Source organism: Epinephelus lanceolatus, chromosome 9, assembly GCF_041903045.1.
Source record: "Epinephelus lanceolatus isolate andai-2023 chromosome 9, ASM4190304v1, whole genome shotgun sequence".
In the NCBI taxonomy this organism is placed as follows: Eukaryota; Metazoa; Chordata; class Actinopteri; order Perciformes; family Serranidae; genus Epinephelus; species Epinephelus lanceolatus.
Genome location: NC_135742.1, coordinates 9,495,291 through 9,521,585, shown reverse-complemented (window position 1 = coordinate 9,521,585; position 26,295 = coordinate 9,495,291). Strand labels below are relative to the sequence as shown.

Sequence of the window (26,295 nt, the reverse complement as noted above, 5' to 3'; positions counted from 1 at the left end):
TTTTCTTTAAAGGTCGGTACGTTTGAAACGGAATCATGAGGTTAATTGCTGGTGATACTAAATGCATTCCTCATGTGGTCTAATGGTGCCTTCACTCTTCATGGCTTTTCCCTGGAGTGCAGCGTGACCTTAGCAATCCAACCAGGAAGTGATGTAGGTGAGCACTTCCTCTCTTGTATTTGGAGCCGCAGTAAGTGTTTCCTAAAGAAAACAAGTCAGAGGCGGCCGAAATCTGAAACCAGCGCTAATGCTGGCTGCCTCTCCACCTCGCCTCCCTCCTTCCCTCCCTAAACCCTGTGGCCAAGGGAAAGTGGAGGTAAGGAGGGAGGGGGAGTTGCTCTGACTGGACGAAACCCTCCGCCTGTGCGCTCATTCATTTAAATGTGTGAACATGTGCACATACTGTAAGTCCTGTTCACATTCCTTCTACAATCCTCAGCAAACACACTGTGTGCAGCGCAAGCCAGCGTTCTGGTCAGCCTTGCCTGGTCTATCCGTGCCCTGACAGACACCGGCACGCACGGCCAAAACGGCTTGTTTGTGCAGTTGTTGTGTGGAAGGTCATTCACTAAGTTAAGTGTGTGTGAGGACAATATGAACCTGACCTTTACAGATAGCCCTGTCTGTCTCTCCACTGAGGAGCGCTGGGATTACAACACTCATCTCCCGCTGTAACTCTCACACACACACACACAAACACACATACAGAATATATATATATATATATATCTGTGTGAGAGTCCACAGTCACTCTGATTCCGTACTGCGGCGCTCCACTTTGATATGCCAGGGCCGCTGTGCAAATTTGGCAAGTGACTTTGGTCATCTGAAGTGTTTGCCATTCCCTTAATCTAATATCTCAAAGCATCAGGGTTTAGGTGGTGCAGCTTTTGATTTCATGCCAGCTGCTCGCCTTGAACATGTTTGATCTCCACAGGCCACCTCGGCCGCCGCTCCCACATACTGTAAATCCAAATACTAAAATTTCACATGGAGACTGGCTGCAGCAAAATCCTTTTCTTGTTCCAGGTGAAAAGTCACTGAGTTGAAGAAAGAGCTGTAACATCATCCACTGACTGACTTGTAGTGAAATCATATTGTGAGGATGTAACCACTTTTATCCAAATTTATCATACTGAGCAAAGGACCTTTTTACCACATGAAACATCAAATTTAAATAATAATTGTGATTTTTATTTTTTTTTTTTTCATTTATTTTGCTGTATCAAGATTTCTATGCATTGGAAAAATGTCCATTTTGGCCATCGCCATCTTTGAATTTTGGAGCCATATGTGATTTGAATGAGGGTGAAGTTGTGGAGGAACGAGGGGTGGATCAGACTCAGACTGTAGTGACGCCTTGCAGATAGCCTGACACTCACAGTGACCACGCTTTGAATTATGCACAAGCTTAAGTGTTAATAAAATACTAACAGGTGAGTTAAATAAAAATTCACCCTCAGTGTAGTTGTCATGGATGTACAGGATGCTGTAAACATGTTTATTTCTGCTGTAAAGTTGGGCATTTTAACATGGGGGTCTTTGGAGACGGACCCACTTTTGGAGCCAGCCTCAAGTGGACATAAGAGGTACTGCACTTTTTGGCACTTCTGCGTTGGCTTCATTTTTTAGCCCTGGGGGTTGCTGCTTGGCTGAAACAAATGATTGATTAGTTGATCCACCGATTTGTCTGTTTAATAATTGTCAATTTGTCCTTTTTTTAGCTTCTCATTAGTGAAAACGTTTAGCTTTTTTTGTCTAATGTGACCGTAAATCAAGCATCTTTGGGCTTTAGTCAGCTAGTTGGACCAAATGAGACAAATGAAGTCATTGCAGGAAATTGGGATTGGCATTTTTCATGATTTTCTGATGTTATAGACAATATGGTTTACTGATTAGTCAAGAAAATGATCTGCTGATTGATCGATAATGACAATAGCCATTATTTGTAGCCCTAAAGCTCTTAGTAAAGAAAACTTTCATGTGTTTGTATGATACATGATGTTTTTGGGAATGAAGCTGCTGTAGTGTCCAGCTGAAAACCTGCAGCAGTTTGAGCTCTTCTGCTTCATGGCTGAGACCACAAAAACACTTGGGAATCCTCTTCTTTCCAGTGCCCCAAACTTTGGGGTCTTGACAAGGTTGCCGCCATGTTGTCCACTCCAGAGGGCAGGGTGGGAGCGAGACGAGGGAGGGGAAGGTGGGCAGTATGAGCCTATGCTCTAATCCCATTCCAGCGGGCCGAGCAGCAGCAGCTTGCGCCGCATTCCACAACTCCGGGGGCTTTTCGGGCAGGGAGGGGAGGGTGAGCAGCATTCCTCCATGGCCAGGGCCATCAAAGACGCCGCGCAACATCAAAGGCCACTCAGAGCCTAGGTGTTGATGACTGCAATCCTCCCCTCAGTCCACTTTTAGCAACCTCAACCCCTCAGCCCTCTAACACACGCACACATACAGAGCGGGGCTGACTGCGCCAGGTATGTGCACCCTCCAGCCTCCCTCCTTCCTCCCTGGGCTCACCGGCCATCCTGCAGTGGCATTAATCATAGCTCATTAAGTAGTGACTTTTGTTTTATGGTGAGGGTTGAAGAGGAGCGGGGCGGGCTGGGACAGGGGGATGCCACTGATATTTGGAGCAGTGCTGGAGGTGGACGTAGTCTAGCAGCACAAAGACTGAATGTGGTATTGAGTGATGGTAGAAAATCGTTGTGATGAATTGTGTTATGCTGAAATGAGTCATTGAATTGATTGGTTAGAAAGAACAACAAAGTGATTCATCATTTCAAGTCATTTCTCAAGCAAGAAATAAGAAACATTTTTCATTTTCAGATGTGAAGATGTTTTTTTTCTCTGTTTTATGTGTTTGAATAGTCATTTTTTTAAGATTAGACAAGCATTTTGAAGACATTACCTCGGGCTCTGGTAACCTGTCTTGTCTCTAGTTTGTCTTTTTTTGTGTGTGTGTCTGTGTTTGTTGTTTGTGATACCTCATGATTGTTGTTTTTCTTTTTAATGCCTCTGCGCCGGCAATAGGCATGGCCGGAGGCATGTTTTCGGGTTGGCCGATCATCCTATTCTATGAACTGGATATCTCAGAAATGCCTTGAGGAATTTTCCCTCAGATTGGGCACAAACGTCCCCTTGGACTCAACGATGATATGATTTGGATTTTGATGGTCAAAGGTCACTGTGAACTTGCATCCATCGTACTCTCATGAATGCGATATTTCACAGAAACCTTGAAGGAATTTCTTCAAATTTAGCTCAGATCTTCATTTGGAATCAACATTTAACTTATTAGATTTTGGTGGTCAAAGGTCAAGGTCACCGTAACCCTACGTCTGTGTCATTCTCATGAATGCAATTGCTCAAGAATGCCTTGAGGGAGTTTCCTTACGTTTGGCACTAATGGACCTAACAATGACCTGATTAGATTTTGGTGGCCAAAGGTCACTGTGACTTTGCATCTATCTCATTCTCTTGAACACAATATTTCGAAAAAAACCTTGAGGGAATTACTTCAAATTTAGCTCCAACATTTGCTTGGAATTAGTAGATTTAGCCGATTTAGCTGAGATAGCCAATTAGATTTTGGTGGTCAAAGGTCAAGGTCACTGAGACCTTGCGTCTGTGTCATTCGCATGAACACAATATCTCAAGAACGCCTCGAGGGAGATACCTTAAATTTGGCACAAACGTCCACTTGGACTCAAGAACAAAGTGATACAAATTTGGTAGTTGAAGTTCAAAGATCAAGGTCACTGTGACCTCACTATGTTTTTGGCCATAAGTCAATAATTCATATGTAATTATGTCACACAAATGTCTAATAGGATATAATGATGAAGTGATGAAATTTTATATCTAAAAGGTCAAAGGTCAACTTCACTGTGATACAGTGTTCTGCAAAAGCAATTTTTTGGTCATTACTCTAGTGTGACTCTAATTCCGGGTGGCCACATTGAAACTATGCTGACTGGAGAGACCTTCTGTGCTTCCGGGGGGGAAATGTGTGTGAAGCATCGATGTTTGCTTGACTGGTGTGCGGAGGCATACAGCCGTGAGATGGTAATTCTGGGTTTTTTCGTAGAAAGTGAAGTTGTCTTTTTGTAAATGAAATCTTGTGTGTTGGGGAAGAAGAAAACATGTGTACTCGCAACTCTGTGGTTGTGTGCTGCTGTATAGAATTGTGTATTAATGAGCCCCATTTCCCTTTGCTTGTTACATTGTTAGTCATGCTAATGAATTCATTGTGGCACCTTGATGCTGACAAATAATTTATGCGCGTGTTCACCTACTTTTGTAATTGTCCTCATAAGGACAGCAGCCTCTTGCACACGGAGACAATATGTTTGCTCGCTGTTGTTACTTTATCTTTGCGCATAGATGCTGTGATCTCTTCAGAGAAGGAAGAGGGGGGGCAGTTGTTTCCACTCCCCTTCTTCTCTTTCCAAAATGGTGGCATCCAGCCCAATGTTGACCCCTGAACTTTGTCGGCCCGTCCTTTGTTCGTGTCACTCTGGGTTTTAAAGACTGAAGAGCTGAAAGTGACACCAGGGAGACTTTTGAGTGTGCGTACACACACATACACACACGCCATTGACGGTTTCGGGATGCACTCTCAGAGAGTTAATAGAGTCACAAGCTGGGCGTCCTGCTCAGTGTTAAAGCTGTCAACCCCGGAGCCTTGTGCTACATATCAGGACATTTACATGATATTAGGTGTCCTCTGCCAGCGTCCCCTGCTCACACTGAAACCATGACACTTGTTTGCTTTGCCCGTTGCTATGAAGATGCGTGGAGGTGATTTTCAGGGAAGGTTAAGGAGGGGACAGCGAGTAGTTGGGGGGGGGCAAAGAGACAGATGATGACTGCACTGAGGCGCGCATCACAAAGCTTGCTCAGGGCACGCCCTTGACTTTAGGAAAAGTTTTCCTACCCAGAGGAGAAGCTTCTGTCTTCAAACACACTTAATTAGTTCATTCGCCAGAAGTGTAGAGTGATGTTACATTCCTCACATCGCAAAAATGTCACTGATGTTCCATGTTTTGTTTTTTTATCACACTTTTCCTTTACCTTGGTTTTGACTGCCAAAAGAAAAGATGGACGCCGGGCTAGCTCGGCTAATTGTTCCTCTAGTCCCAGCGGAGAAGACAAAAGGGAGGAAGTCTTCATTATTTGAGAGGAGAAGCAGAGGGATCCCTTTACAGCGATAATGTTACAGGAGGTGGAGTGTCGGCCCCACCTGTAGGGCCCTCCCAGCTGCTCCGCTGTAACTGGATCCTGCTCCTCAAGGCTACCAGCCCTCTTTGAAGTTATTTCTAGTGCTGGGAAAGAGGGGCAGAGAGCGACCGAGAGGGGCAAAGAGTGACTGGGAGAGTGAGAGGGGAGGTGTGTGTGTGTGTAGTATGTTAGTGCATGCATTTAAGTGTGTGAGTCTGCATGCATGCTATACATAGAAGGCTGCAATTCAAAACTCATGCTCCTTTCTTGTGCTTGTTTCACCCCTGTGCAGTCTGACATTGAACCTCTGTACGAGGATGAGAAAACAGCCACAACATGCAGAGTTGTGTTTACAGATTGCTCGATATATTGTGATATGAAGTATATAAATCAGCCTCTCTGGAAGCCCAGCAGACGTGTTATTTATAGGCTAGAAAACAAACAACCCGATAACTTGATTGACAGTTTGTCAGTGCATAAAAATCAATAGAGCAACTTAGAGAGCAGTGAAGCAGGTCCTCTGAGCGGATACATTTTCAAAGTAAGAGTCTTGATGTGTAAATTTCTCTATAGAAATGAGAAATATTTCACATTTTCCACATTTATTTCCTCTAAAATAGTTAAACTCTGCAAATCAGGTAGATTATTTAACATCTAGGATCTTATTTTGACACGATAACTGACATACCTGTAATGACAAAACTGCTTCTCTGAAATAGAGATAACCAGGCGGTGATTCAGAGCCGACAGCAGTGTAATAGGATTCACAAATCTCAAGTTTCATGTAAGTTCAAGATCAATATTTTGATAGTAGTTTTGCCTGAGGCCCCTTTTAACTCGATATGATTTCTGTCAGGAAACGTACATAAAGAAAAAAGAAAAGCCAGACCGGATTCGTCACATCTTTGAAGACTGGCGGTAACCCTAACCTGTCTGCAGCCAAGGACACTGGCTGTAAATCCTCCGGGCGAGGTCTGTGTGTCTGTAAAACACGCACATCCTTATCTGCCGCAGAGGCTTAACCTCACAGCACCTGAACTAAAATGACTTGCTAGAAGGAGAGACGGAGACTTGCTGTCCTCGCCTGCTTCACTGAGGGTTTTTTGGGGTCATCTTTTGGATTAAGGCTCAGTGTTAGGCGTTGATTTCCTTCCTCTGTCCTTCTAACATGATGTCTGAGCTCCTCAGGGTTCAGACTGTTTGTCCATTGGCTGGTAGGGAAGGTGTGATAGTGAAACAGAGGAGATGTGGAGGGATGAAAGCTAGAGGAGGCATTCCACATGAACAGATGGAGAAATGTGACCTTTGACTTATGGCTGTCAATCAGTTACCACATGTATCACTTGTATCATAATAAGAAATGTGCAGTTATGAATGTAAATTCGACCTCATGTAGTGTGTCTGTAAATCTGACCTGTTTCTGTGTGCAGCCATATTTTTATTGGGAGCAGTTTACTGTGTTTGTAGATGAGATGTGGCTGCGTCTGTGTGAAAGTACTTTTCTCACATACTTTAAATCAGGTTGCCACTTTCACCCACAAGATCTGCAACTCATATAAGCACCCATCACCTCATCTCTTCCACCCTCCGTATGTTTACTGGAGGTCTGTGGTGCGTGTGCTGGTGGTGAGAGGTCACTAGTGTCCTTATTACCCAGAATACAGAAGAGGGTTGGCGGTTAAGTGCCTGCAGGTTTGTAATTGGTTAAAGCATGCTCCCATGTCTGGCCTGCAGAGCACAGAGGGGGTGAAGCTGACTGTGTCCTGACAGTTTGTTGTCAGGGCGGGTTGCTGCAGGGTGGCTCTTGGTGGAGGATCTGGTGCTAACATGGTGTTGACATTTGTTTGTGTGTTTTGGCCAACAGCTTTGTGCTTGTTTGCTGGATGTTACATAATGGAGCATCCATCTTGTGTGCCAGTTTGTGAAAAATGCTTTGTAGATGTTGCAGGTGGTCGTTTAGGCTCATTAGGCTAGTGTTTTTATGTTTTTTAGGTCAAATTTTTGATGCTAATGATATGTGCTGAAGAGATTTTGGACGTTGCTAGATTGTTGTCCTGGAAAGACCGACCAGCCATATCTAAGAAATGTAGCTCTGGAATGACTGAAACAAGTAAATGATCAACAGGAAATATATCAACAATTTATGATTGTTTCAATATCTTAATAAGCAAATATGTCACCAACTTTTGTTCTTGGACAGAGGTTTTTTCTGTCTTTTATTTTGTTTTTATTGCTTTAAATTGAAGACTGAAAAGATTTATGTAACTGCAGAAATGTGGTCGTAGGATATGGAAAGTCTGCATGCAAATTTTATGCGCAACAACTATGCATACTACATCTGGTGCGCATCATCTGCGTTGCCTTGTCCAAGATTAATTTATGTATTGTGTAGTTAACATTGGCCCCTTAGACATTCTTTGTCTGGAGAGGGTTATGTTGTGTGCCTGTGTTCACTCCACACAATAAAAATCTGTCTAAGGGGCCAACAATACATAAACTATCTGGACCTCACATTTGATGCTGTTGTAGCGAGCCCACAGATGTATAAAGAGACCTGGATACAGTGTTGGAGGTAGGCCTCAGTTCATTCCTATGAAAGTTCCTCAGGGGTGCATGAAGCGCCATGTATGAAATTACCCAGATTATTGACAGGTGGGCGCAATGGAGACTTCAATTGGCGGAGCGAGCTACTTTCGGTTTAGCGTTCTGCTAACTTGATTTAGGATAAAATGATTTAACTGTGTGGCTTTTCTACATGTTCTGAATGTCATCAGACCAAATGGATCAAATTCTGATAGTGAAACGAGTCTTTTCGTGGAGGCTGTGGCGCTCAAAAAATTTATCCACTGATCTAAAGACGTCATTTTCACAATGTAAGGCTATGTGGAAAAAGTCTTATTGGGCCCAATGTCCTCATGTGATGGACTAGGAAGTTGTAATTCCACCGTTTGGCCACTACAAGAATTGGTTTAGAAACCCGACACACTTCCTGGGGGCCTGGGCTAGCCCCGTTGTGTGACCAACATACAGTACAGGCCAAAAGTTTGAACACACCTTCTCATTCAATGCGTTTTCTTTATTTTCATGACTATTTACATTGTAGATTCTCACTGAAGGCATCAAAACTATGAATGAACACATGTGGAGTTATGTACTTAACAAAAAAAGGTGAAATAACTGAAAACATGTTTTATATTCTAGTTTCTTCAAAATAGCCACCCTTTGCTCTGATTACTGCTTTGCACACTCTTGGCATTCTCTCAATGAGCTTCAAGAGGTAGTCAACTGAAATGGTTTCCACTTCACAGGTGTGCCTTATCAGGGTTAATTAGTGGAATTTCTTGCTTTATCAATGGGGTTGGGACCATCAGTTGTGTTGTGCAGAAGTCAGGTTAATACACAGCCGACAGCCCTATTGGACAACTGTTAAAATTCATATTATGGCAAGAACCAATCAGCTAACTAAAGAAAAACCAGTGGCCATCATTACTTTAAGAAATGAAGGTCAGTCAGTCCGGAAAATTGCAAAAACTTTAAATGTGTCCCCAAGTGGAGTCGCAAAAACCATCAAGCGCTACAACGAAACTGGCACACATGAGGACCGACCCAGGAAAGGAAGACCAAGAGGCACCTCTGCTTCTGAGGATAAGTTCATCCGAGTCACCAGCCTCAGAAATCGCAAGTTAACAGCAGCTCAGATCAGAGACCAGATGAATGCCACACAGAGTTCTAGCAGCAGACCCATCTCTAGAACAACTGTTAAGAGGAGACTGCGCGAATCAGGCCTTCATGGTCAAATAGCTGCTAGGAAACCACTGCTAAGGAGAGGCAACAAGCAGAAGAGATTTGTTTGGGCCAAGAAACACAAGGAATGGACATTAGACCAGTGGAAATCTGTGCTTTGGTCTGATGAGTCCAAATTTGAGATCTTTGGTTCCAACCGCCGTGTCTTTATGAGACGCAGAAAAGGTGAACGGATGGATTCCACATGCCTGGTTCCCACTGTGAAGCATGGAGGAGGAGGTGTGATGGTGTGGGGGTGTTTTGCTGGTGACACTGTTGGGGATTTATTCAAAATTGAAGGCACACTGAACCAGCATGGCTACCACAGCATCCTGCAGCGACATGCCATCCCATCCGGTTTGCGTTTAGTTGGACGATCATTTATTTTTCAACAGGACAATGACCCCAAACACACCTCCAGGCTGTGTAAGGGCTATTTGACCAAGAAGGAGAGTGATGAGTGCTGCGGCAGATGACCTGGCCTCCACAGTCACCGGACCTGAACCCAATCGAGATGGTTTGGGGTGAGCTGGACCGCAGAGTGAAGGCAAAGGGGCCAACAAGTGCTAAACACCTCTGGGAACTCCTTCAAGACTGTTGGAAAACCATTTCAGGTGACTACCTCTTGAAGCTCATGGAGAGAATGCCAAGAGTGTGCAAAGCAGTAATCAGAGCAAAGGGTGGCTATTTTGAAGAAACTAGAATATAAAACATGTTTTCAGTTATTTCACCTTTTTTTGTTAAGTACATAACTCCACATGTGTTCATTCATAGTTTTGATGCCTTCAGTGAGAATCTACAATGTAAATAGTCATGAAAATAAAGAAAATGCATTGAATGAGAAGGTGTGTCCAAACTTTTGGCCTGTACTGTATGTTAGCAAGTGCATATCAGCTACATTATCATCTTTGTCATATTTGAGTTGCTGGGTGATCTCAAGCCATATGTCGTCCTTTATTTGGTTGTTGAGGCAGTTGTCGTGGTGTTTGTCGTACAATATTGGGTGTTGAGAAACCAAATTGCTTGGTGTGAAACGTCTTTAAGGGATTGAAAGATCTTAAATTAAACCATTGGTTGTAGCCGATACAAGTGCAAGAATCAATCAGCACGTTCAAGTTTAACTACTATTGTGTGATTTCAAGCAATGACAAACGGTTACAGATTGTTCCTTCACCTATATTATCATGTCAGATTATTACTTTGACCATGCTTATGGCAGCTACAGTCGTGTTTTGAGCCACATTATCTCTGGGAGTGAGCTAGTGTTGATTGAAAGGTAATGGATGAAGTTGCAAACACTCACAATAGGCTGATGACTGTTTGTGTTCGTATACACCAACATGCTGATGAAGCTTTTTGACATGTGTATATGTACCCTGCCAGATGGTGTGAATGTCCGCAGATGTTCCATGAGACTCTGTTGAAGTCTGTGAAGCTGTGGGTGTCTGGTGTGTTTGTTAATGTCTAGCCCTGAACTTCCTGTTGGATACCTCTCCTATGTCTTGTCCTGGTCTGAAGAGGCGGTCTCTCTTTCTTCTTCTTCCAAAACAGCTCTGAGTGATGTGTGTGTTACAAGGCTCTGAAAGACACCACAGGTCCCAGGGGAGACGTGGTCTGTGGCCTGTGATCAGACATACCCACCCAGCCATCCCCATCCCCACAGCCCTCAACACAACCGCCCGCCACCTCCGTTGGCATGACTGGTGTGCTTTTCCAGGAAGTTGACAATACTCCCCCCATAGAGAAGGAGCCCAGTGCTGGGGAGGGGAAAGTGTTGGTGGAGGTGGAGGCGGCAGCGGCAGCGGCAGGGAGGGGAGATGGAGGAGGTCGGAGGGGTCGGCTGCATTAAAGGCCCTGGGAGGTGGGCGGGATGCTTCTTCACTGGGGTGAATGAGTTCACGGTGAGCATACGGTCAGTAGTGAAGGGAGAGTTACCCCTCGGTCACCCATGATGTGTTTCAGGCTACGCACTAACCTCCACACACGCCTGTGCTCAAACAGTGAGATACGTAAACACATGCGCGACGCTGGGGAAGCAGGTGGGTGCGAGGACTGGCGGCATGCCCGGGTTTTTCCTCTTCTAGATTTTGTGTGCATGTGAAATTGGTGCCAGCTCTTCTTCCAACATTCATAAAAGAAAAAAAGAACCTATGAACAACAGATCTGTCCGGTTAATCATTTAGCCAGCTTCACAAAGAACATCTTGTAAAAACTGTCTCTGGCTGGCACACGCTTCAGACAACAAGGTAGCTTTGATTGTTACGACAGAAACTCATCCTCCGTGTGACCTAAATGCCATCGGAAGACGTGTCGGGACTCAGTTCTGCGTTAAATATTTGCGCCTATGATTTCTTTATAGAGTTGATGTTTCAAGGACGTATGTGCAGGGGTCTGTATTTGCATCCTGTATGGATCGCTTTGGCTCAGAGATCATTCTCCTCTCCAATCTGCCTACTTGCCTTTGATGTTCTGAGCTCCTGGTGTGTTGTAGTAAGGATGCCTTGTTGTAATGCACAGCACATTAAGCACCATGTTTCAGCAAGATTTTATACCCTATGAGCATCAGTTTTCCTCAAGTTCACAAGGCTTTCCTGCCCTGTGGTGTTAAAAGTAAGAGAGGAGCAGAATCTGTTTGAAATTTCTGCTTTGTCACAAAGAAAGCTTTTTCTTTTTAGCCCTGGGGATGTTTCATGTGCAAATACAGACGTTTGGAGAAGTTGTAAAGATTTCAAAGGCGTTCCGGAGAATTTTTAAAAAGTTAAGTAAAAACGCCAAAACAAACTTGGTGATGATTACTTTTTTATGTCGACCATTACTTTTCATGTTGAAGAGGTGGAAGTGCAAGTGAGGATAGAATTTGTAAAGCGCACATGCACAGCTGTGCCGATTAAAAAGACGAGCTCTTTCATGCAAGGGCGATATAGCATGGTGAGGGCAGGGGAGGGTGACTGTTTTGGAGGTGTGGGAGGGACGAGGGGGGGTAATGGGGGTCTGTAACCAGGGCCACCAATAATTTAGAGGCAGGGAGAGGAAAAGGGGGCGCGGCAAGGGGAGAGCAGAAGAAGTGGTTGTTGTATGATCAAAGGCTCGGCGAATTGTGTCACAGACAGACGGAGAAGAATGGCGTTGGATAGTGTGACTTGCATTTTGATTTTCTTTGAGACCTGGAGGGGAGGGGGTGGGGGAGTCGGGGGGTGGTGGGAGTTTTTAGAAGTAGGGCCCTGTTTTGATCCCATTACCAACTGTTATCAGGTCACTTGTTCATGGAGGAGACAAGCACAAAGGAACGGGAGGGATGGAGTTGAAAGAAAGCTTTGTGATTTATGGTTTTTCTCTCAGCTCAACCCAAACTTAATTTCAGTGTTTTATTTAGCAAGGAAAGTTTTTGGTTTAGAAAACTTTAAAGTCTCCTCCTGTCAAGTGTCTAAATAACAAAATATTAGTGCAATAGAAACTAGAGATGCACCATATTGTTAAATTCTGGGTTGATACTCGCACACATTTATGAAAAACCATTTATTAACTGCTCTCAAAGCCTTTTTACTATATATAATGTATCACACACCAACAAATTTCTCATTCAACCAGCTGTACTGGTTAAGGTTTCTCACCAAAAACTTCATTTAACTGCCCACAGCTAATGCTAACTAGCTCTCCTCCTGCTGATGTCAACACAGAGTTGTTCACAATGTAGCATTATCAGGGAAAAGTACAGTGCATCCCCTGACGCATCAATAGTGAGTTTACTACATCCTTTAGTCTCGGAGGTGTGTTGTCTCCAGGACGTCAGGACGGCGTTAGTTGTAAGCCTTGCTTTGAATTACATGGGACACTACCATCAGCGAATGTCATTTTATGGGCCAATAGGCCGATGGCAGTGGACAAGGTGAATATTGGCCAGTACTGTTGTGCGGTCAATAATTGGGTGCATCCCTAATGGAAACTATAGTTGTTACAATACTAGTATTCAGAAATGCCTCAGATACTGCTGAAAAAGCTTGATCAGGTATCGGTGAGTTCAAGTCTTTGCACTGATCCGATATCACTTAACTTATTTATAAACTTTAAAGTAGTTTCACCACACATATAATGACAGTTTTCCTGGAACAGTTGTTCTTCGCTGCTCTAGAACAGTATGCTACGCAGCAAGTTGTGCTGTGCAGCCACTGGCAACTACTGTTTTAGAGCAGCGAAGACGAAGAATTGATTTCTGGTAAATAATTGAAGGTTAGCTGGCAATAAAATTTCAGCAATTTGGCAGTTTTTTCAACAAACAGTTCTGAACCATTTATGCCAAAGAGCTCGATGGCTAAAAACAAATACTGCCAGTTAGAGTAATTTCATTCAACGATGAGCTCCACCATCTTGGACGCTGATTCAACATGCTGAATCAGCCAAAAACAAAAAAACAGCCGACAGGGACCAACAATTGCCAATGGTGCAGGACGCATTGAAAAAACGAGGGCAACACTCACTCACTGACAGTCTGACAGTGTCCTACTGTCAGCTCGGTCTGTCAGAGCCTTTATAAAGCATTTAAAAATGCATCACATAATAGAGCGTAACAAGTTGACCAAAGCAAATGAGAAAAAACAGGATGACCTGTAGCAGCAAATGTTGGAAATGGCATTCCAACAATGAAAAAACTCCACAAAGACAGCCCAAAAGCAAAAATGATAACGGATAAGTTGCAAATTCATTGTTCTGGATGGCCGGCACGAAATGTGTGATTTTGCTTCTTCATGGATCACTACACTGCTTCAGTTGATACACAAGTTCAGGTATCAGAATCAGCGCAGGACAGGGGAAAAACATCAGGACATTTGTAATGTAAACCTGCTAATCAACACTCAACACAAGAAGTTAGTTACAAATTCAACTTACAGTGAAACAGAAGAAGTCACTGATAACAAAAGATCATCAATCTTCACATTATAATGAATATCACAGCACTGAGAAGATGGTATCACATTAAAAAGCATCCAATATGAGCAAGAACTCTCTACAGGTGGTTTTGCAGAAAGGGGTGGGGGTTGGCAGGGGGTGTGGCCATCTTAAGTGACATGTGGAGTTCAAATCCCCGCCAGGATTTCATTGAGAGTGTGGCCTCTGTAACGGGATATTCATGTGAAAGGCTGCCTCCCCCAGGGGCAGGACAGGCAGGGCAGAACAAGAGCCGCCCCCTTGTGGCACTTCAGGGGCGCCGGATGCCCTTCACCCAGAACCCTGGGTATAGAGGAGTGGAGCAAAGTGGAGCAACGGGGTGTTTCCAGTGGGCTGAGCTTGTGTGATTTGGGGCCTAGCAGGGAAAGCTAGCAGTTGGAACACAAGAGGGGACAGTGTCTGTCATTTCGTGTGTGTGTGTGTGTGTGTGTGTGTGTGGAGGCACGTTTGCATATGTGCTCGTTACCCTTTTGTGCGTACGGCTTGTAGCTGTGACCCACTTCACCACATCACCGTCTCTCATCCAAACCCCGAAGCTCCTTTTGCTTTTGCTCCCCATCCCCACATCCATCAAACGCCTACGTCAACATCTGACAAAAAAGAAAAATCCCTGTGGTGGAGATAATGGTGCAATGTCCAGCCTCTAAAATAACAACATGGTCCACAACAACAACACTGCCCCATTTGGAGTGCAGGAGCCCCCGCACAATGGCCCAGTGTTCAGGGACCCAGGGGCGCAGGCGGGGCTCCCTGCTGCCATCCAGGCTGTTAGACAAGCAGGACAGAGAGGTCATAATCACACAGCAAGCAGCGCTCCACTTCCTGGTCCTCCTCTGGGTTGACTCAGACACAGATCCTCTCTTTAGATCCCCTCCTACACTGCCACTCTGCTTCCTCCCTAACAGCATGCTCATAGGGTATCTCACATTAAATTCCAAATGTTACCTCAGTTGACAGGGATGTGCAGCATGCGTCAGAGAATTGTTTCAGTTTGTGGGAGGATCAGGACAGGATATGCAGGTTGACTGGAAACCTGATTCGGTTATGCTCTTTGATCTTTGTCTTTCTCTTCAATTTTGGCGTCCGCCAAAGGCTGAGAGGGAGGGCAGGCTCTGACATTATCATACCAAATGTGTATGTAATGTATACCTGTGCTGCCTCGCTGCTCCTGCCAGCCCAAGGCTAATATCTGTCTTCCAAACAGTCATCCAGAGCACGGCGGCTCTCTGCTCGACAAGAAGCAGCTTTGAGAAATTGCACAGTGAATCTGAAATGCAGGCGAACAAAGTGACTGCATCCTGTTGGTTTGTGGAAAGGTGTTCTGAGTCAGAGTAGCCTTGCTTCATGATGCCCTCTTCTTGGTTTTCATCACTCTGTTGATCCATTTTGTTTCGAAGGACAACGGCTGTGATTGAAAAATGGAGCATAATCTTTTATGTTTGTCATTTTTGTGCGAATGGGAGGCCGGAGGAGGAGGAGGATTCAAGGATGAGCATTCTTTTCTTTAAAAGTGCAATTGAGAATCTAAGAAGCAGTGTACTTTGGTCTTAAATATTCTTAATTATTCTTCCAACTTAGATACCTTAAAACAGGTTTACTTGACTGGTGGCCCGAGGGCTTACTCTGGCCCAAATTTAGAATCTAAAGAAGGAAAAAAGCATGTAAATAATGGACATTTTGCCACAATCATTTCTTCAAATCAGCAGAGCACTCCTGTGCACATGGCCTAATTTCCTTTGAGCCCCGCAACCAGCCAGCAGGTTTGAAAGGCACGTTTTCTTTCTTATTATAGACAGAAACCTTAGAAAAAGAATATATCATTGGATTTTCAAATACATAAATGCATCATGTGTGGAAAATGCCTCCGACAGGAAAAAATATCAAAATTAAATCACTTTATTTTACACAAAAGAATAAAATAAAATAAACCGTTTGCGCTAACCAGATGCTCTAAAAAACATTAAATTCTCTGTTCCTCAGCGCAACTTAGAAATCATGAATGACTTGGCTGAGACCGACAGTCATGTGACAAAAATTAATTGAAACTTGAACTGAATTGCAGGCAGTTTACAAAGAGAGGACAAGAGAGGTTGTAAGTACACTCTGTAAAAATGTAAATTGCAATGTAGTGAAATAAATAATTGGAAAATGTAAATACTGAACGTTACTGAATAATAGCTCAGGGGAATGTCTCACCCAAGGCCCTTAGCTTTCTTAAAATGTGGCCCCCTGAACAGTATAGTTAAAAGAACTACTCATGAGCGTCTACTGTTTGTGCCTGTCACTGTGATGTTAAAACTGATGCCAACTATCTTCACCATATTTCCTCCCTGAGGCCAAAGAAAAGATGCTCCACCGTGGAGCTCTATAGCGGCACACGTTGTCCACATTCCTTCCCTATGACTCCTCCATAGTCCACCTGATTTGCATTTGACCCCCTCACTCTGAGCTAAGTCTTTCCCCAAAACCCTTCAGGTCAGGGGCTTGACCCCTCCGCCTTGTGGCACTGAAATGACGAGGCGCCCTCTGAACATCTCTTCAATTGGCCTGCTGCACGACTAACCTGCTCCCAATGTGATGAAGTGGGGTTCAAAGGTCAGGGGTCAGCAGAGGGAGAAGGGTATCTCAGGTCATCAGCAGTGGCCCAGGGGGCCAGAGTGTCCGAGGGCTCGGCGCCACAGTGCTGGCTGATTGGGGTGCTGTGGTCATTGGGTTAATAGGATAAGTAGCCTGCAGGTCAGTTTGGCCCAGTTCTAATGCTAATACAGGAGCTTTGCACTGTTGCCAGGCTGGGGAATGCTTCCAGGATTTTGGGACTCCACTTGGTTACAGTTTTAATCCAACCTTGTTTGACCAGATCATTAGTTCATTCCAGTGAATGAGTTGCTGTTCTTTACTTTCTGCTTTCATTTTGTTTTTGGTTTGTGTTCGTCTTTTATTGCACTGTTCTGTCCAGGCGATGGCCTGCTGTGATTGTCAGCGTTATCTGTTGACTTCCCTCATGATACAGACGCCTCTCGGGAGTTCATACTAGGGCATATGCAAGATGGATGATTAGATAATGCTCTCTAGCAGCTTCTTGATGTCAAAGAGTGGAATACAGATTTGTTTTATAGTCTCATTCTGTGTGAGCCTATTCGGCACTAAGCTGCTCTCAACCTTCTTCACCATGTTCCCAAAGTCAGGACAACTCAAGTAACCTTAAGGAAGTGCTTTGAGATAAATGCTTCTGTTACTTTGCAATTAAAGAGGCTACCACCTCTTTCCTTTTTGGGCCCAGTGAGTGAGTCAGTGTTTGTGATGCCTGCCATCCCTGAGCTTTAATCTTCTCTACAGACTTGGTCTAGGCTGCTTGCTCCGCAGAGCCTTTTGGCATAGAGAACTGGGCCAATTTAGTGGCCTTAAGTGTAACGAGAGGACAACTCCAGATAGTCTGATAGACACTAATCAGACTGCGTGTGCACTGGTGTGAAACATCAGCAGTTTAATAAGAGGGGATAAAATGGATGCAGTCATTGTGCTTGTACGCACTTTGTTACAACACAATGGAAATGGCAGCACAATTAATCATTTGCAGCAGTAAGAGCGGAGGCAGGCTTAACGTACCTCTCCTTAAGTAGAAATTCTGTGAAAATCTGCCACGTCAGCAGATCAGTGAAAGCACAGAAATCCGTGTTTTGCTTATCTGCTGTTCTTTGAGAGGTCCGGTGGAACGCTGTGCTGTATGTTTAGATCCTGCATGATTTTGCCGCACACAGCGAATACTTGAGAGACGTCTAATGCTCTTAAGCTCTTATGTTTCATTATGGAAAATAGGTGACAAGTGGATTATAAATTTTTGCAGTCCTTCAAAGAGGGCGAGCAAATCTATAAGCCGGCTGATGCCAGGACCCCTCTAACTTTATGCATCGTGTGGGGCAGCTTTTCATGTTCACTTAAAACGCTGCGCATGCTACATTTTTGTTTCTCTCCATTAGGAACTCGAGACACAAAATGCTATGTATAAATGTGACACTTGCAGCCAGTTTTGTTGCATCAGAGGTGTGACTAAGATGATATAAATACTTATCTTTCACTTCTTTCTCCTTTCCAGATGCATCCTTTGGGACTATGTAATAATAACGATGAGGAGGACCTGTATGAGTACGGCTGGGTCGGAGTGGTGAAGCTGGAGCAACCAGAGCTGGACCCCAGTTGTCTCACCGTGCTGGGAAAGGTAAAGAGCCATCTTAGCTTTGTTGTAAACAAACTGCAGTTAGGACTTGAGTCATTTTGACACCTGAAAGGAGCAGTGTGTAAAATTTAGTGGCATCTAGCAGTGAGGATTGCAGATTGCAACCAGCTGAAACTTCTCCCATGTGCCAAGCATGAACTCCTGGTTAGGATTCCTTCAGTGTTCATTGTTCAGGAAGTTTTACCAGGAGCTGAATTATCAGTAGAGGTGTCCTCCTCTCCAAAACAAATGGACCAGGTGATTAAACACCGATTAAACACCTGCCCTGTTTGGTTCAGTTCAATCAAACTCAAGTTTGTTTGCCCCCTAAGTACGGTTTGTTTGGGCAGGTGTGAACACAGCAATCACACTCCGGTGTGCACCAAAACAACTGAGACCTTCTTGAAGAGGTGGTCTCAGTCTGGTTACAAACAAACTCTGGTGTGGTTCGTTGTGGTGAGAACGTGTTCCGACCTGGATCTGAACCAACTGCAGTCACATGACACATTGTTTGGGTTAAACATGAGCATGTTACAGTCCGGGAGGATTATTAATGTGCACCTCCTCCTGTACTGCCTTAATATGCACATTCAGCACATCCAATGCATCAAAACATTGTTTTCTAGTTGGAGCCGCGCCTCGTTTTCAAACTGTATGGTTTGACTAAAATGAACAATGACAGCAATATAGTCCACGATGAGCAGCGCTAAAATCAACCTGCGTAGTTGTCCCTCCATTGTGACATTAGAAAGTGTCACATTTATCTTGCAAGTGTACTCTTCTTCAGCGTTTACTTCCTAGATTTTTCCCACATGGAAATTCTGACCAATCAAGAGCAGCTTTCTCGCACAAGGCATTTGATTTGGTTCGCTTGTAAATGCTGCCGTGAGAACACAAACCAACTCTAGGTAATTATGCAACTTTGTAACAAAGTTAGTCCCTGATTATATATATCCCCCTAAATCCTACACACTGGACCTTTAATGTGATGCATTGCTCACTATATTAATTTAAGATGTACTGCTTTGTTCATTGCATATTGGAAGTCTGGCCATATTCAGGGTAAAAGTACTCATCAGTTTTTAAGACCCAGAGTTTTATATATATATATATATTTTTTTTTTTACAACTATCTACAACCAATTTGCACATGAATACACTGAAAGAATAATAACTGGATTGCTATTTGCCTGTAAACAAATAGCAGCCTGTAAACACAATCTCTGAAAGTCTTAAGGGTACAGATCAAAATACAAAACAACGCTATCAGGTGTATTGAATATTTGTGTGTGAGGTTTTTGGCTCCATGAGCGACAAGCAGAAACGTGCAGACAGCATCGTTTGCTACAGTCAAGTCAGGGAAAATGATTTCCCTTGTACTTAATTAAACCCCTCAAAGAGTCTATCTTTGATCTCTTGTAGTCACAGAGACAATTCACGGAAGGATGATTTAGTTTTATTTTGTTTCTGACTTCCCATCGCTGAGAGAATGAGCGTGAACTGAATCCCTCCCTTGTCTTTCACCAACCCCCCCCTCGTCCTCCCTCCCCTCCCTCCTCCAGTGCTCCCAGACCCCTCTGGAGTCTCCGAGTGGTATTTTATCATGCTTTAATTAAGTGTTCGTCTTAATGGAATGTACCAACATTCCCCGGAGGATGAGGGGTGGGGGGCGGCTATAGTCTCATTTATCCTGTGCATGCCCGGTGACCGAAAGAGAGCAGCCATTCATAATTTAAGGAGCCCTTGTGCCGTATAGACATGCTAATGGTGCACTTTCCTTGGTGATGGTTGCTGCTACCTAGCTGATGCATACTTATGCTGAGACCTGAAAACTGACCTAATGTTCAGCACTCAAACTCCTCTGCGACTGTAGCTAACAATATATCAGTGTCACGGTCGACTTCACTCATGAGGAAATGGTCTTCATTGAGGTGATGCGTCCGTGTTTGAGGAGCTGTTTACAGTTCCAGAAGGAAACCAAGGGAACTGTAACAGATTTAACTTGTCGTTTACCACTTACCACTACTTTAATTGCCATGGGAACAGTATACTTTTTGAATGGCAGGACTGACATGGGGTCAGTCTGTAAGAGAAGAAGGACTTGACTTTTAATGGCAGGTTGTGGAAGTTTAAAGGGGGAACTCCACTGATTTTACACATCAAAGTTTGTTTACAGGTCTTGCAGTGGACTGTTGCATATTTGTGAAAGGTCGATTTGCATTGTGGGTAATGTAGGCATCAGGAAGAAGAATGCATAGAATATCAAAGACAGATTCTGCTGCACTGATGCTGATTAGGTTTTTACTTTATAACTCTCCATATTGAAAGCTTTTGCACACTGAGTCCATTTTTGTCATATGTTTGAATCCATTGCTCAGTTGGTGAAGCACTCTTCAAAGTAACCATACCAATAAACGTACATGATTCTAATTCAATTCAAATAAACACAAGAAGTTTGTGCTCTAGAAAAGGATCAGCACTCAGTGAATAACCTTCTAAGCCCTATGATAAGCTATTATGGCAAGGCTTAACTATACAGACCAGTGAGCAGTGATAACTAACATGTCTTTGGGGTCATCGGGTGGGAACCTCCTTTCACCAGTGTTTTGTCTAGTTGGTCCCACGACACCTCCAGGAGGCTACACAGTGATCTCTGGTGTCCCAGAGACACTCCCCTAATGCCAGGTCTCACTGCTCCCCGCACCAACCCAACAACCTCCTTTACCTTACTTACACATCGCTTTCTCAGCCCAAACAGCACTGCCACCTTCAACAAACCCAGGCTCCGTAGCTCCAGGTAGAAGCAGTGCTGATAAGGAGATGGAGAAGATAAACTCACAGGATCAGCAAACACACTCATCTTACAACATGGTCTCAAACAAAATTGATTCAAATAGGCCTCTCCCACACTTAAATAACCTCCCTCTTCCTGGATTTTCTAATCTCAAGTGCCTGGCTCCAGACATTTAACATGAGCACACGCCTTTGTTGGGAAGTCAGAAAGGCTGCAATTGATTACTGTTTAATGGGACTGTCACAAAAAAGAGAAGGGTGGACGGGGTACACAAGTTCGCACTAGATTCAGATTCACTATTTAAGAAATAATCTCCGTCCATACTAACATGCCTGAAAACGTATATCACGTGACCATTTACATTAACTGGGCATGCATGTGCCAATGTAAACAGGAAGCAGATTGTCTACTCTGAGGTTGTTTGCTTGGATACAGGAAATAATACAGAGCAATAACAGCTATGACAAAAAGTAAGACTCGAGATTTCTTCGCTTGGACTGTTGAATGGTAAATAGACTGCACTAGTATAGTGCCTGTCTAGTCTTTCGACCACTCAAAGCGCTTTTCACTCAACGAGTCACATTCACCCATTCATACACATTCATACACTGGTGGCCAAGGCTACCATAGATGATAACCGTTTACCATTAGGTAACAATCAGTAACCATCAGAACATCAGAACTATAATGAAAGTAAAACATGAGTAAATGGTGATCGATGCAGCGAAAAACATAAATTGGGAGGCTAATTTGGTGACATATTAGAGCGATACTGGCCCGGAGCATTATCCATCATTGGAGGAAGCTATGGCGGTGGGAAATGAGTACTCACACAAGAAATGTGAAATCATAATATGTCAGTGTTGTGTTAATGTTTTGGCTTGACACTCCATGACTGGTAAGACCCATCGGGACACAAACAAGTTTGGCAGTCGTCATTAATAAAAGTCTTATTTTCCCCCTCTCCAGACTATAACGCAATGAGACAAGGGTCAGCAGCATTTTCAGAAGTCTCTGTTTTATTGGTTTGAATGTGTCAGAGTAGTGCGGGCGCTAGCAATAGTTATGTGTTTTAAAAATTATAACATATTACTGTGGATGTAGCAGAGATTGAGGCTATTGACATGTCGTAGCCAACTGAGCCACGAGGACAACTGGGTACTAGAAACCCACACCTTCCGCTCATTGGAACCAGCCAAAGCACGGAACTAATGAGCTGGCCATTTTCGTACATTCTGGGTTTGATGTTTTGCTAAGGGACGCTGTGGTGATGATGGCAGGAACCTTGACCTTTTGGCCTCTAGCCAGCCCTCCCTAACCTCTAGACCACTATGTTTCCTCTGTGTTTATTCAGCCAGGACTATAATTAGAGGAGGGAAAGCCCATTGTTGCATCTTGACAGACCTTTGCCCGGGGGCCCGAACACAGCTGGGTGCTTTGCGCTGGCACCGCCGCTTTTGCCAGGCCAGACAGTGCGGTGTTTACCCCCTGCCAGTCTGCTTACTCTGCCCAGCCAGCCGGGCCACCGTGCCCAGCCCCGGTCCGGATACTATGCCCACTCTTACACACTCACCCCGCCTGGCCTGGCCTCATGCTCGGCAGCCCACGCCCCCCTCCCGCCCTGCACGACTGGCCCCTGACTGAACCCAAGAGCCCACTCCACTTTGCTGCCACTTTGCCACCAACAGTGTTGGGGTCTTGTCTGGTCAATTTAGATTCCATTCAATTACAGAATCACAGTGAACGCACAAAACCGAATTGTAGAATAGAAATATGCTGTTTACGCCAATCCGTGTCTAAATATAAAGTGTCTGGGAACACGAGGCCCCCAGCTGTGCTTAGGAGCTGGTCAGCATGTAGCGACGGGCCCTTCAATTTAGACTGAATCAAAGGATGGGGCTTGACTTTTATTGTCCAATCCTAATTGACTGATGCATATGATCATCCAGATGGCTTTTATAGCTAAACATGAAGCATTTCAGGAAAAAAGAAGGGATGAGCTCTCACTGTCTCACGAAGTAGACTTTCCGTAGTAGGAAGATTCACTGTCCAACTTCCTGTTGCTCTTTCCATAACTTTAGAACTGCTGATATATTGACAAGCTATGCTGAGCATCCAGCTGTTAATGCAGGCCTTAATGTTTGCTGCGTACAGATTCTTCTCTTTTGAAATTTGAATTTCTTTTAATGCTGTTTTTGTCAGTATTGTATCAATGTGATTTTAGCTTGTGCAAAACTATTTAATTAAGAGACTCAAGCCTGTCAGACTGCTCTAAATACGTTTTTCCACCAAGCAGATCAGAAGGGTTGTTTTGGTGACACTTTTCATTTGTTTTTATTGGCTCTCTTGCATGACATACGCTTTAGTGATTACTGTATCTTCAAGTTAAAAAATGCATATGGATTTCAGTCTGATTATGTGACCTGTGAAGATTTATTTCCTCGTTAGGAGAAAATAAAGTGTCAAAGCGTTCTGCCTATGTGCTCCAGCATCACCACAATCCTGCTCTGCTCCAAACACTCCAGTCTGTTCTTTTTTTGTGCTGAAAGTGTCACATAACAATGTTCTGTGGATCAGCAAGGTACAGACGGTACTCTCTCTGCATTGTCTGTGAAGAGGAAATAGAGCCAGGGGTTTAAATATAGGCAGTGCAGGCAGTGTAGTTGCACTGGGGCCCTTGAAACTGGGGGGCCCATAGAGAAAGTGGGCCCTCTAACAATGGGTTTGGTGGAGAATGGGCCCTTATGAGTGATTGTGAAAAACTGTGAAATTAAATTGATAATTTCTCAATTATTTGATATTTTTTTGTGATGTAAAGATATGCAGTGATGATTGGTGGATAAAATGTATGTTGAAGTGTCTGATCATGTGACGAGATGATATGTGTACGACAGCATACACCATCGGGCCCATCATAATAGCATGCACTGGGGCCCACTGTAACTACCTTACACCACTGGCAAAAGCTGTGACGCAACTATTACCATATATTTAAGAACACTGTCTGCGTTGCAAATGCGAAACGGATCTACAGTTTAGGTACTTGTCCTCACTGGTTATGTACGGTTCTAAGGGTACCAAACCGAAAGTATCTGGCGGAAACGCAGCTTAACTGTCCCAGAGAGATGCTCTGAAATAAGCAAATATTAGCAGTGGAGGAAGAGGAGGAAAAGAGGTCGGTCATGCCGGCCTCTGAAGTCCTCATGCAAACCTCACCAAAGTGCTGGTGTGTCACATATATGTACACAGTTTTTTCCTGCACTTCCTATCTGGTTCCTGTGAGAGCTGCTGGGCTGTTAACCCCCTGACATCTGTGTGCCACAGCAGCAGCCCCTCCCCCAGCTGCAGGAAAACCATAAGCAAACTGGTTCCTACTGTAGCTAACTGTGTCTGAGACACTCTTTGAAGTCGTCTGAGTTATGGTGTCATATGAGGATGACACTGCAAGGTGCCCTGGTGCTCAGAAGACCAGCGGTTGTTTCTTTTTAGTTCCCGCTCATGAAGTCTCTGCTTTCTTTTGAGGTGCTTGTAAATGTTGTAAATCATGCTTACACCTCTGCACACATGTATCCTTTCTCAAGCTGAGCTATTTATTGCAGTCAATAACATATTTTTGGTTGTCATTTCCTCCCTGCTGTCTGACTTTCTCAGAACTGGCCTCCCTCCCTTCTTCTCTACGCTGTCTTTCACACACATACACTACGATTTTTGGCAGCTCCTCTGGAACATGAAATCATGCCACTGGCTTCCATTGGTGGCCCAGGCTGGTCAGGGTTTTTTGTCACTGTGCCAGGGAGATATCTCTTCTTTCAAGTGCCGCGGTGTCAGTCCAGTGGCCTCACGGGGCCTTAAGCATGCCGGCTTTTCCCCTTTCATCCTCCTCGGGCTCTCATGACATCAGCCCCCAACCCGGGCAACTGTGGAGTGGTGGCGGGTAGAAAGAGGAGTGGGAGTTGGAGGACAGAGGGATGGGAGAGAGAGGTTGGGGGTTTGGCTTCTCAAGGAGATGACGAAAGCAAATGTTTCTGGTTTGGTAAGTGGGTGGCTGGGATTTGTGTCTCGCTCGGTACAACTTTTATTTTTTTTTTATTTTTTTTTTTTTTTCTGTACGCACATAAGCAGAAAAATGCGACCCATCCTCCCACACAGCCCTGCAGCTTGTGTAAAGCAAGCCTCTTGGCTGGCATAGCATGTAAACCTCCCTGGTATGTGCTTGTTGTGTGTGGCCTGGCGCTGCCCTTGACCAGCTCGTCTCTGAACCGCGATCAGTTCCACCTTAAACACCAGCCAAAGACAACATTTCATCGCAGCGGAGCGCAACTGGCCCAAGAGCGGCCGCTACAAAGCACTTAAAAATAACTAAAGCAACAAGAAAAGTTTCAAGATCTTTATTGACATATCCTCCCAGAAATAAAGCCTGCTACTTTAAAGTTTTAGCCAGAGGCACACAACCATAAAAAGTGTATCCTGTGTGGAAAGCTCTGTCTTTGACACACATACAAACACAATCCCAAAACCGCAGTTGCCATGGAACAATGTGAGATGGCAGAGGAGTGTGTCTGTGCGTCTTTTTCTACCGTGGCCCTCAAGTTGGCACCATGGGACAGCAGGCCAGAGCAAACAGCTGCTGCGTCTTAGTGCTAAGTGGCTTTTGGACTCTAACCGTGTCTGGCATCTCAGCCAGAGCTGCAGAGAGAGTGTAGTGTGTGTGTGCGTGTGTGTGTGTGAGAGAGGAATGACAGGGATATAGAAAGTACATGAGGGCTACAAGGACGGTGTCTGTGTGTGCGTGTGTGCACGCTTGTCTGAAGAAACCTGCATTAACAGAAAGAAATGGCAACAGACAGATGAGTGTGATATTGCGGGCGACTGGCTCCGAGCCTGCAGCCAGGTTAGCTGTCCTACACACTCAGGTGTGTGCTCGAGGTCGTCCCGAGGCCACGGCAATACCAGTAGGGTGTCAAGCCGCAGGGCTTGTTGTAGAGAAGCTTCAATGCCAGATTGAACTGGCTTCATTTTGGCGTTGTTTACAGACCACTCCTAATACAGCATGTCTGTCATCATGTGCAGGAATACTGTCTGATCAGTGGGCGGATTTGTTGACATGCATATATGTGAATGCATCGGTTCATCCACTGTTGATCAGTCTGGATAAGGAGAAGCAGAAGGCTGGCAGATCAGCTTGTGTTGTGATGCTGAGTGACTCACCGTGTCCCTCTCATCACTCTCTTCTCACTCCTTTCCCTTTTTCATGCTTTTCCCTTCGCTCTCCTCAAAGACCTTAGTGAAGCAGAGAGCCTTGATAACAGAGAGAAAGAAAATTGCTGTAGTTTTACAC

The 26,295-nt window shown here is 44.4% G+C and overlaps 1 protein-coding gene across 2 annotated transcripts in view; it reads left to right on the top strand.

The window, feature by feature from the left end:
- Positions 1-26,295, top strand: part of znrf3 (zinc and ring finger 3) — a 91,467-nt gene that overhangs the window by 28,406 nt on the left and 36,766 nt on the right. For both annotated transcript variants that reach the window (XM_033619696.2, XM_033619695.2), the window contains exon 2: positions 18,044-18,166. In XM_033619696.2, the coding sequence (XP_033475587.1) occupies positions 18,044-18,166 (123 nt within the window). The remainder of the gene's footprint in view (positions 1-18,043; positions 18,167-26,295) is intronic.